The 12,892-nt window shown below is 41.6% G+C and overlaps 1 protein-coding gene and 1 non-coding gene across 6 annotated transcripts in view; one reads left to right on the forward strand and one right to left on the reverse strand.

Annotated features, from left to right (window-relative positions):
* The window catches only part of LOC138145255 (CLIP-associating protein 1-like), a 204,486-nt gene that overhangs the window by 101,224 nt on the left and 90,370 nt on the right, over window positions 1-12,892 (forward strand). For all 5 annotated transcript variants that reach the window (XM_069066896.1, XM_069066895.1, XM_069066893.1 and 2 more), the window contains exon 3: window positions 9,619-9,697. In XM_069066896.1, coding sequence (XP_068922997.1) covers window positions 9,619-9,697 — 79 coding nt within the window. The remainder of the gene's footprint in view (window positions 1-9,618; window positions 9,698-12,892) is intronic.
* Window positions 8,918-9,043, reverse strand: LOC138145287 (U4atac minor spliceosomal RNA). Its single transcript, XR_011164171.1, has one exon. It is a non-coding gene; the product is annotated as a U4atac minor spliceosomal RNA (small nuclear RNA).

Below are 12,892 nucleotides of genomic sequence, written 5' to 3' on the forward strand. Positions count from 1 at the left end.
AAAAGAAGGGCATAAGGAATTGTTTTTAAAAAGAAACACTACAAAGTGTTTTCATACAGTCTTATTTCAGTCTGATTATAGTCCTGCCAGGTATGTATTACACATAGCATACCATTTGTATGGGGGGTTAGAGGGAGAAGAATTAGTTGAGTCATAGGATTTTAGAATTATGAGACCTTAGAAATCAACATAATCTAACCCCCAAACTTTATAGATGGAATAACTGAGGACCAGAGAGATGGCAGTTTATTCAGGATCACACAGCTAGTTAGTAATAGAACCCAGGTTTCCTGACTTCATGTTTAGTGCTCTTTTTATAATTTTACTGAAAGAATCACTCGATGGGAACACTTTTCCTGCTCACCACCTTCTGGAGCTTGTAGGAAAAACATCATGTGGTTCCATTTTCTCTGTTTGGTGAGCAGATGATGTGGCCTTTGAAAAGTACATGGAATATGAGCCACCAGGTGATAAATGATGTGACTGGGGAGTCTTGTGCTTCAGTACAGGAGGGTAACTGAACCCTTTGCCGTTCTGTGACCATAGGATCATATCCCACGGCTCCATGTTTTTCTGTTGTATATTTGGATTCTAGATTAGCCCAACTGGCTGCTAGCTCATGAGAATGTGAGCCCACTGAGAGCAAAGGCTGTTGCTTTGCACAGTGCCTGACACATAGTGAGCATATAAGCACACACATGATTGTTGAAGGAGAAATAAGGTTTTTACTGACTTTCTCACTAGTTAGTGTCAGAAACTCCAAATAGGTCTAAGTATTCTGTCCAGTATGTCTAGGCAGTTTGCCTGTCATAGGGCTACTTTTTGCCCTCTAGGAGAGAAACAGACAGTAAATAGCAACATAGCAACGATATTAATAATAGCTGACGTTTTTGTGACACTCTGAAGTTTACTAAGCGCTTCATACACACAGTTTCATTTCAATCTGACAGCAGTAGGTAGGTATGATGCATGTTATTCCAGCGTTACAGATGAAGAAGCTGGGGCTCTGAGGACTTAAGTGACTTCTCCTGATAATACAGCTCCTGAGGTTGGATGCAGGATTCAGTGGGGCATCCTTCTGGTGGGTCCTGAGGTCTTTGTGTGACAGTCTTGATTTGCATTATTAATTATTAGCATTAATCCTCTGTATTTGCATAACACAATGGCTCATTCCTTTATCAAATAGGTGAGTGCCCCCCATAGGCATAGGTGTGGGAGCTGTCTAATTTTATACTTCTTTGCATTTCCCACACCTGTGCCTCAAATATTTGATGAAGGAATGAGACACAGTGTTACATGTTTTAGGAGGGGCAGGTTGTATGAGCTTGTTTTTTCGAATGAGTATTCATTCTGTTTACAGGACACTCAGGAAAGTGACCTGGCTGTGGTCAATAATACAGATGGAAAATAGAGGGAACTCAAGTTAGGAAGATTTGATTGCACAAGATGATGGAGACCCCTGAATGGCAGACCCAAGAACTTTCTCTTAGAGTATCAGTGAAGGGGCAGCTAGGTGAATAAAGCCCTGGGCCTGGAGTCAGGAGGACCTGAATTCAAATTTGGCCCCAGACATTTACTAGCTGTGTGACTCTGGGCAGATCACTTGAGCCTGTTTGCTTCAGTTTAAAAAAAAATAATAATATCAGTGAAGACTATGACAGGCCTATGCCTAGATTACTGCTTGTTGGGACTTTGGTGTCTACATGTCCTGAGTTGGTTCTGGTGGTTAACACTTAAAAAAGGGTTACAGAATGCCCAGGTATTAAAAAGTAAAACTATTAGTAAGTAAAATGGTTGGATAGTGAGAAGAGGAAAGGGCTGGGTAGGTCAATAGCTCCCACAGGTTTGTCCAGTTTAGGAACTGATATAACTTTTTGTAAAAAAAATAAAAATTTTTTTCTTTTTGGAGGGGGAGGGCAGGGCATTTGGGGTTAAGTGACTTTCCCAAGGTCACATGGCTACCAGTGTCTGAGGCCAGATTTGAACTCAGGTGCTCCTGACTCCAGGGCTGATACTATATTCACTGCGTCACCTAGCCGCCTCCCATTGATGATTTCTTAAGGAAGAGTTAGTGCTGGCTGTCTATGGGCAAAGGCATAGCCTGGATTCCCCTGCCTATGTGGCACTGCTTTTGCTTTAGCCACCACAGTACCACAAATATCTTAAAATAGTATTAAGTACCTTAGAAAGAGATTGAATGATAGATGCCTGGCAACTGTTGGTAGAATTCATTCTGTTAACTCCTGACTCTTTTAGTGGCTTTTCTAGGGCTTCAGGCTTTAGATTTACCAGATAATGATTTTCATTTCATTTTTAAGGTTTCTTAAAGTCCAAATAGGGGAGCCTGGGTGGCACTATGAATAGAGGGCTGGGCCTGGAGGCAGGAAGACTCATTTTCTCGAGTTCAAATCTAGTCTTAGACACTAGCTATGTGACCCCGGGCAACTCACTTAACCCAGTTTGCCTCAGTTTCCTCATCTGTAAAGTAAGCTGGAGAAGGAAGGACAAATCACTTTAGTGTCTCTGTCAAGAAAATTCAAAACAGGATTACAAACAGCTGGACAAGAATGAAAAAAAATGAACGAAATAAAAATGGTAGATATTTTAAATCTGTCCAGTTTTTCCCAGTGGCATCCTTGGATACAGGCAAGGGAAATAAGTATTGCTACCTTTACTTCACAGCCTCAAACAAATGGAGAGTTGAAGTGATTTTTGACCAACCTTAAAGTCTTGGTGGTAAGGGAGAGGCTAAGTACAACAGGTATTAAACTTCCCAGCTTGCACAGTGAAGAAAGACTAGATAAAGGACTCTAGAATGGTGGTCTTAAAAACTAATTTCATTTCAAAGGGTAATGATAAGACTTGTTGGCTCTTTTGAAAGCTTGGTGGGAATTAAGGGCTGAGCAGAGTTAGGCCACTCACTAGATTAGTGAGTGGAAATCACTTTCCAACTCTTTGGGTCTCAATTTTCCTCATTTCTAAAATGATGTTGACAGCCAAAATCTCTTCCAGTTCCCAATCCTATGATTATCTTCTCTAATACTTCAGAACCTAATGAACCTTCCATTTTCTCTGGCCACCTTCAGTGCCTTTTTCCTTTCCATCCATTTCCTTCCCTTTCTTTTTCCTTTCCCCATTGTCTTTCTTTTTCCTCCTCTCTCATTTTTTCTCCTCCATTAACAGACTATATTATAGATTTTGAAATATGCTTTTAAATATTTAGTTGAATGTATATTTTTTAAAAACTGAGTTTGGATTTTTATGGATTTCTCAAGAGAATCTTAACTATATTATTTCAAATTAACAATCACTTAAATACAGCCTGTGTGTAGACACTCTGCTAGGCTCTCTGGATACCAAGATTGGGTGAAAATAAAGAAACAAACCTTGTTTTCTGTACCCAGAGACCATTGTATCAACTGAGTGATGGTGATGCTGAAACACTTTTTGCATATCTGAGTTTTTAGAGGTATCACTGACCTAGTTGAATGTTTCACTCCTTGAAAACACCGGTGAAAAATCCAGATTTATCTAAATTCTCTGAAGTTCTTCCAGCAATGTAAGTCTAAACTGTGGAAATGATTTTTAAGACTTCTACCTGTGGCTCAGGCTGCCTCGTGACTTCTGCTAGAACCTGAAACTCCCCATCTACTTGGTATTTTGGTTCATTGAACTGGTTGGTGGGTATTTTGAAGAATGGTGAGTTCACACTGGGAATCAGGGTTTAGAATCATGGAGTATTTTAGAATGAGGACTGCTGTCTTTAGCCAGCTTTCTCTGGCAGTTATTGTGGTCGGGACAGGAGAAAAACCTGGGTGATGTCTTGGTTCATATAGGATCATAGATTTAGAGCTAGTAAGGCCAGTCCCTTCATATTATAGATGAGGAAACCCAGGCCCAGAGAGCTTTTTGTGTCTTTTCCAAGGTTGCACAGCTAGTAAGTAGGAGAGCCAGACCTGAATCCAGGGCCTCTGATTCCAAACCTAGTGTTCTCCACTTTTATCATATGCTATCTCCCCACTCCCCCACCCCTATTCGTGCTGTTATTTAGATTTCTGATCTCGAAAGTCGTGAGCAGGTTCCCCTTTGAATCTTCAAGCATTTTATGGATGGTCTGTGTATATGAATGTATACGTATATAAGACATACATGAAATATCTTTGTCCAGACCTATGATTTCACCTCTTTAGGGAACCGACTGTGGATGCTTCCTCTAGCAGAGCAAGCTCCTTCAAGTTCCAGCTAAAATCCCCTGTTGTGCAAGAAGCAAGCTCAGGTCTTCCTGGCTCCATTCAGCCTGATGGTGTGTTGATTTCACATAATCCCTAGCTGACTAGGAATCATTGCCCATTCTTCTTGCTTACTTGGAAGTAGTATAAGAATGAATCAAGGAAAAAAGCATTTTTAAGTACTAATTCTGTGCCTGATAGTTTGATAAAGCCTGGGGGTATAAATACAAAAAGCAAACCTTGCTCTCCAAGTTTGGTGTTCTAGTAGGGGAAGATCATGTTAACAGGGAGCAGTGGCTGTGAGGAGGGACTTAGGGAAACTGACTTGTCCTTTCTAAGAAGGGGGTGGGGGGGAATATAGGGCTGGACTTAGGGTCCAGGAAGGCCTGGCTTCAGAAGTGACCCCTGTGATCTTGCTTGAGCCACTTCACCTAGAGGAGCCCAGGACAGCTCCTTAGGAGCAGAGATGGTCAAGTCCAGCTTGCTTGTTTTACAAATGAGGAGATAGAGGCTCAAAGAAGGCATGCCTTGTTTAAGATCGAGCAGCTTGTTAGTGTCTGAGGCAGTGCCCCAGTTTTCCTCTTCCTTGTCTGTTTCTTTTCAGTCTCTTGGTAGATCATTATCCAGGTCGCTCTGGTGAACCACGGGTGTTCCCAACAGCTGTGTTCTAAGCTTTCTTCTCTTGTCCCCTTTATTCTTCCATTTCACTTAGTGATCTCATTGGCTCTTGTGGATTCAGTTTTCATCTCTGTGCTGATCACTCTCAGTTCTACTTTTCCAGACTCTCGAAAACATCTCAGACTAGATGTTTTATAGACATCCAAAACGTGTCCCACTGTAAATCATAAATTTAGAACTAGAAAGCACCTTAGAATTCAACTAGTCTTACTTCCTCATTTTACAGATGAAGAACTGACACCTCAAAAAGTAAGTGACTTACTCAAGATCTCACAGATATTTAAGGAGCAAATCTAGGATTTGAACCCTGGGTTCTCTAATTGTAAGTCCAGTGTTCTTTCCACTTGGCTAACATGCTTTTAATGTTATAAGCACTAAAGACATAATTTTCCCCCTGTTCCCAGCCTTGAAGTAAAAAAAAAAATAGAGCTCTGTTTTAATTTGATCTTCATAGTTGGATAAAGAAAAACTGAGGTGAAATCTAAAGCCATTTACCTATCATCAACCTCATCATCGTTGACATTTATATACCACTTTAGAGCTTATGAGGTATTTTCTTTATGATTTTGTGAAGGTATTGTCACACCTCACATTGAGGGTTTTTTTTGTCTTTTGTCAACTTTTCCACTACCTTTTAAAAAAAAATACATTTCATTGATGTCTTTTGTCATTATATCATAATCATTGGGGAGACACTTCCTGTTGAAACTTTCTTTTTAACAAAAACAAGCAAAAACCAGACAAAGTTGCATAATCTATTTTATAGAAAACTGATGTTCAGAGAAGTAGCTTGTAAGAAAAGAAGTAGGTAAGATAGTGTCAGAAGAGCACTACTCTGGAATTCTGAGTAGCCCATTATTCTAGTTCTGGATCCTAAATTCAGTTTCCGTTGTCTGTGACATTGGTTGAGTTTGTTTTGTTTCCCTGGGCCTGTTTCTTCATTTGTAAAACAAGACAGTTGGATTAGATATTTTGAGCTTCTGTCCAGTTCTGAAACAGGTAAATTAGGGTTGAGTTCATGTTTATGCAAAAGATTTCTTAATTCACCCTAGAATTCATCAACTTAGCCCCCCTTTTAAACAACAAATTTCCCTAGAGCACTTCAAATACAATTTAATAGGCACATTTTCATCATTACCTGTTGCATGAAGCCAGACATACACCTTGTCCTAGGTACTCACATTTTCCTTCTAGCAGTGCTGTATTCACATTGTTAAAGCCCTCACACCTGTCCTTTTCACACACACCCACCTCCCTTAGGGGAATCTGATGGAGGAACTTTTCCAGGTTTTCTTACATTGTTGTGAAATTCGTGTGAGTTTAATGGAAACTCTTGAGGCTTCCACTTTATCCTGTTCTTGTGAAGATACCTGGAACCTCTTGGCAGTCACCTCTGGACTTGGCTTTTCCCTTCATTCCAGATCCTCCCTGGACCCCAATGCTCCCATTAGTCCCATAACTGACCCAGTTTCCCTGGGCTCCTCTATACTCCTCATTGTGGGCTAAGGAGGCTGTACCTCCTTGGCCTAATACATTCATAGATGTGGCCTCAGAGACCATTTAGACCATTATTCACATTCTTAAGATGAACAAAAAAGGCAAGAAAGTTAAATGATTGGCCTGGGGAACACAATAGGGGCTGTAGGTCACAGAGCCACTTTACTGTGCTATGTAGATATACTCTGCCCTTTTCTGGGCCTTCTCTGTTTTGGTCTTTTGCTCTGGGCTGGGCCAGAAGTGACTCTGTGTGTCTTATAACTCAAGTGCCTTCTGCTTTCATCCTAAGGAGAATTGCTTAGTCATGTCATAAGAGAGGCTCTGTTTCTGGATTGGTGTTGTTGGATGCTTCTAAAGTATTTCCTGCATTAGAGAAGCCCTCTTCCTTTCTATTCCATCTACTCCCTTCCCCAACCTAAGCCATACCATCTCCCCGCTGTCTTCTGCATTTGGGCATATTGAAGATTTGGTAATGTTTAAAAGCCTTCAGAATGACTGTCCCCTTCCAGCTCTCCTAGTTGTCTGTGGAAGGACAGGATCAGGCTTCTTAATCAAACTCTAACACTTCCACCACTTAGCTGTCCAAATGACCACCTCCATCTTTGGTAGTGGTTGGGGCAATTTGTCAATTTTAAATGCTCACCGAAGATACTAAAAAGTTGTTTGTTTCTTCAGGGGGGTGAGGAGTGTGCATGAATGTTTAAATGTAACATACACGGATTGTAGCCTTGCTCCTTATGATCAGTATAACTAAAGATTATTTTAGATGCTAGGCCCCCGAGCTCCCCTATTAATTGACATTTCCATGTGTTGTTGGAATGCATGGTCAGTGCTAGAAATAGGGGGATAGTTTTACCCTAGATAGGTGGCTTGCTGTCATACAGGAATTACTCGTGCTTTTTGTAGTCACAGTCAACATTTTTCTGGATATATACTGAGAACTAGGTTGTTGAATCATTTGGTCCTTTTTATAACAACAAAATGAGTGTATTGATTGGCTCTCCTTGTCCTTAGCAAATGAAATGTTGACTGCTTTATTATCTGGTCCTTTGGAAGATGAAAGAAAAGGTTCTCACTTCTGCCAAGCGCCCCTCCCAACTACAAAAAAATGACTAATAGAGAATTAAAGACAAATAACGAATTTAAATAAAGTTTTTTTGGGGGCATAAACTGGTACCTTTCTTAAGTTAAAAGCAAGCATAACTATTTTGAGAATTACTGTATGCTTTTCTCGTTGGTCTTCACTGTGTTATGGTGACAAAAAAACAGTTCTTTGAACACCTCTTGGCTTGTGTTGGAAGAGAGTTGAGAAAAACAGTCCTTTATCCGAGGACATTTTAGGAATCTCTTATCACATATCAAGGGCATTCCTTTATAGGCTGTCATAACTGAAAACACAATAGCCTTCTTATAGAATAGCACCTGGGTAGTCAAGTACTCGATACAAGATGTGGTGAGAACCAAAGGCCAGGTGTAGTGTTAAGGTTGTTAATTGACCATTGAATTAACATCCTTAAAGTGACACCTCCACAAATCCATACTGCTGAGGAGGCATAAAAGTAGTCGGTGTCAGGACTCCCATTTGAAAAGAGCAAACACTATTAGATGATGCTAAGTGGTTTTTGAAGAAAGCCAACACCTTTTAGCTTCTCCAAATAGATTTAATAAGATCTTCGTGTTAAACAATTCTCTTTGTGTTCACAAAGAACTATTTTTCTTTGTTATCGAACTAGTTGGTCTCTTGAAAAACAGTCGTTTTCGCACCTCGGTCAGATTTTCATGTGCTTGATCTTTTTTTGAAATATGAGTACCCTTTTAAAAATTTTAATCCTAGTTTTTAAAGCCATTGTTCAGGGCTATTATGTTCAAAATACAAAGAATCAGATTTCAGACCTGAGTAGGAAAATTTACATTGTGATTTAACATCAGCTGGAGATATTTTTGCTTTAAAACAGCCACAGAACAGCGAGGCAGGGAATATAAAGAGGAATTATAATTGCTTAGTCACAGATTATGACTACATCATTATAACATGTTTGTTTTTTTATTTGTCTTGACTGCCAAGAGTGACTTCTCAGTGTGAGAACTTAATTGTTTTTGTGTAGTATTCAGTTTCCTAAGGGGGGGGGGGGGGGGGGGAAACACCTTTTGATGGATCATTTTGAGGCCAGACTTGGGATTCTTAGTTGAGTGGGTAAACGCTGATGAACTTATGATAAATTTAGAAATGAAATGAAAACAGCAATTCGAAAAAATATTACACTTTACAGTTGGGTGGGTGGGAGGATCCTTGCAGTAAACGGGAAATATGCACGAGAGCGAAAAACTCATTTGCAAGTTAGTACAGTACTGGCATCTTTCACACAAAATTCTGGATGTTTAAGAACAATTCAGGCTTCTGGGGAAATTAGCACTATTTATGTGAGACTATTTGCGACATCTAGTGGCCATGGAATTGGTACTATCTGTAGGTACACAAAACTTTCTTTGCTTTAAAATGACTATTCGTGGGGGGTTCCAAAAATTGCACCATTTTAAAGCGAAGCTTTAAGAGATGCGCGTGTGTTGTGTAGGCGTTAGCAGTACTGTCCTCACTAGACGTTCATTGGGCAGTCACGCAACCCCAAGAAAAGGATGGTTGGCTAACAGCCTCCTTGCTCCTCAAGTGAGGAGGAGCGAACACCAGGTTACCTTGTGGTGACTAACTCGCTGTGCGAGTCCACGCTGAGGAGTCGCTTAGGAAGCTTCTGTTGACTACCCGATAAATCGAACCCCCGGCCCCGCCTCTAGCAGCCGTTTTTAAAGCTTTCTCTGAGCTCTACCTGTGTAGACGATCTTTTTACCCACAAGGCAGCGCGCCTCTTGGTTGCTGCTATTTGCATATGTGGCCTATTCAATTTTGAAGGGGGAACCACGCTGGAGAAATAGTTTTCTTTCTCTTGCCTCCGAGCTCGGCTTCGCTCGCTGCTCCTTTCTCCCGCCCCTCCCGTTTTCTTCTCCCCCTTTACGTTCCTACTGAGGCGGAGCCCGGTCCTGCCCTAACGGGAGAGGGGCGCGCGCGGCATTCGCTGCAACGGCCGGTCCCGGGAGAGTCGCTCTTCCTTCTCGGCCAGACCGTTACACAGGCCGAACCCGCATTTCCGTGAGCGCCGGAGCCCGGCGGCTCCCGTTCGGTCAGCACCCTAATGTGCCCCCTGGTTTTTTTGTCTTGCAGGTCGCACTTCTGGGGATGGACATCTTGTCGGCCCTGGTGTCCCGGCTGCAGGATCGCTTTAAAGCCCAAATCGGCACAGGTGAGGCAGGCGCGCCGCTCCCTCGGCCCCGCCCCGCTCCCGGCCCCGCCCCCGCGCTGCGCCCCGCCTCTTCCCCTTCCCAGCACGCTGCCCCCAGCCCCGCCCCTCTCTCCCCGCGCGAGCGAGCTCCCTCTCCTGGCCGCCGCGTCTTCCTGCCCTTGTCCGGGGGCAGCTCGGAGTCTGCGCTGTGCGGCCCCTTGTTATCTGCTAAATAAAGGCCGAGTGCGCTCAGCCGGCCCTGAATGGCTGCGCCTGTTTCCTCTGCTTTGTGGTTAGCCACCAGGTGGGGGGGTGTCCTCCTGCGATACCTCCAGTCCTAGAAGAGCCATCCATTCATTGCTGACTTTAAAGGGAAAGAAGATTAAGTATAAAAGCAATTACTTTTAGTATTCATTTCCATTTCAGGTGGCTTTGAGGCTGTCTGTTTTGAGTTCATGTGCAGGAATAAAACTGTTTTATGCAAAATCCCTTCCAGGCCATGTAAAGCGTTTATCAAATATCATCTTCTTGCAAGGCGTAGTGTTAAGCTTTCTGGGAATACAAAGGCTGAAGGAAGAGGGGTCAGGCCCTCAGGTAGCCAAAATTGTGGAGAGGGAGAGGGGAGGGAGAAAGGCAATACCCAACAGAGAAATATTTAGTGTAATTTGAGCAGATAATGAAAATGAAAATACTGACAAGATGAAAATGTCTCATTAAAAATAAAAAAGAGCCATAAAACATTCATAGGAGCATAGTGGAAGAGAGGCTCAAGACCAGCTCTAGTCCAGATTCCTTTTACAGGTAAAGTAATTGAAACCTGTAAAAGCGAAGGATTTGCCCAAGGTGACAGCTAGTATGTGGCAGAAGCAGCATTCAAACCCAGGTCTCTCTGACTCCCAGGCTAGCTTTCTCTTCCTCACTGCAGTCCTGGGATTTGAATCTAAACCCTCCAATCTGATAATTTGGGGATGCCTTTTAAAACTTATTTTCTATACTCCTGGGAAAATAAGATGATTCTCCTTAATACCAGCCTTGGTTTTGGCCGGTAGGGCAATGATTACGTGTATATATTGTTTGGATATCTTTGATATTTCTTTGGCCAAGGTTTTGTACCTGGTCAGTATATGATGCCTTTGACATACTTTAGAAAGAGCTTTTAAAAAGTAATAAAATTTTTATGTTTTTACTATAGCTTATTTTCCTAGACTAGTTTATTTCAGGATAAAATACATTTCGTTTCACAAAGAATCTTTAGATTAATCATATTCAGAGGCAACCAAGGAGCCATTCAGGCATTAAGGGCTATTTTTTGCTTATTCAAGCAAAAGATGATTGACAGCTGGTGTGGCTAGAGTCCTTGTCTTCTAATCAGGAAAATGGGAGTTCAGACTTTCCTCTACCTGTGTGGCCATGGACAATTGCTTAACTTCTCCTAGGTTCCATTTTGTCATCTTTAAAAATCAGGTGAGATTGAATTAGATGGCCTCCAATGTCACTTCCAGCTCTAAATCTATGCTCCTGTGATCCACTGAATACATACAGAGCTATCGCTTTTTATTGGCTATATAGAGGACTTCAGTAGAGCTCCTGCTGTGGAGGAAGAGGGAAAGAGCACTGGAATGTCATGACCTCTAGGCTGCAGAGACTGATTGTCCTAGTGTATTCTCTTCCCCAGTCACTTGCCCTTCTCCTTGTCACTTAGGCAAAAATGCTACTGGGAGGCCAAAAAGCCTTGTTTCTCCTGTTTTGATTTTTAAACTCATAGTTTAACTTCACTTCGTCTCTGTAAAAATAATCTCAACTTCATGGAAATTCAAACAGTTTATTACACCTGGTCATTCTTCTGACTGTGCTGTTTCCTTAAGAGCACAATAATTCACAAATTCTTTCTAGATTGAAATTTTTGTGCTATCTTTGTTCCCCTTTCCTCGAACCTCTCATGTTTGTTACCAGATTACCTCTTGTACCTTTGCCCCCTTCTCTTCCCACTTTACCTTCACCACCATCCTAGGATAAGCCCTTATTACCACCTTTTGGCGTGGGTCTTTTTACTTTCTTTTTCCATCTTCAGTTCATCTTTCATACTATATGAAACTTTTCCTGATTGCCCCTAGTTTTAGAGTCTCCATCCTCCTCAAATTATCTTGTATTTGTCCATTTAAATGTAGAATATACACTCTTTGAGGGTAGGGATTGTTTTTTCGTCCTCGGAACTTTGTTTATAGTAGAAGCTTAATAGAGATTTGTTGTTGAATTTGATTCACTGCTAGAATAATCTTGTTTGGGCCTGGATTTGTCTGGTCATTTTAGTCCTTTGTCCAAATATCTCTAGTGATTCCCTGTTGCCTGTCAAATAAAATTTAGATTTTGTTTGGTATTTTAGATCTTCTCTTCCCCACTTTCCCTCATCAGATCTAATATCACGCTCTTCCCTCCATCCTGTATTTTAAGCTCCAGATGGTGAACTGTCTCTGTTGCCCAAGGATATTTACTACTTTCTTTACCCTTTTTTTTAACCCAATTACCTGGGTAATACATGACCCTCTTCACTTGTTGAATTTCTTGTTTTTTTTTTTTTTAAGGGCCAACTTGGGGAAGTCCTTCCTGAGTCTCCAACTCATATTTGGCCTCCCTTCTTCCTGTAACAACTTTGTCCTTGGACTCCTAATGATTATATGATTGTAGTTTGTCTTGTAATGATCTTTGTATAATGAGGCAGCTTGGGGTAATGAAAACCCTGGAGTCAGAAGATCTGCTTTTGAATCTTCCCTCTTCCCCGGATTCTGTGACTGTAGGCAAATCCCTTCAGTTCTCTGAGACAAGGTTTCCTCATTTGTAAAAATGAGCCTGGGAATGATGTCAGGAGCTCCTTTCTCTTTCTGCAAAGATGATTGGTGCTTTCTCTCTGACTTACAGTGTTAGAGTTGCTGGGGGCCCTGACATGTTAAGTGAATTGTCCAGGGCCACAGAGATAGTAAGGATGTTGAAGATGGGACTTCTTGGTTCGGAAGACAGCTCTTACCCATTGTTTCACCCTGCCTCACTGGGGAGAATAACTGTATTACCCATCTCTCACCATTGTTATCAGGCAAGAACTTGTTAAATATTTTAAAATGTGATATTAGTGATGGCTGGCATTTCTTTGGAACTTTTAAATTTTGCAAGAGGGTGTGTGTGTGTGTGTGTGTGTGTGTGTGTGTGTGTGTGTGTGTGTGT

This window comes from Petaurus breviceps, unplaced genomic scaffold (assembly GCF_028583685.1).
Source record: "Petaurus breviceps papuanus isolate PSGF00001 unplaced genomic scaffold, PetGlider_PUasm1.0 90731, whole genome shotgun sequence".
Classification (NCBI taxonomy): Eukaryota; Metazoa; Chordata; class Mammalia; order Diprotodontia; family Petauridae; genus Petaurus; species Petaurus breviceps.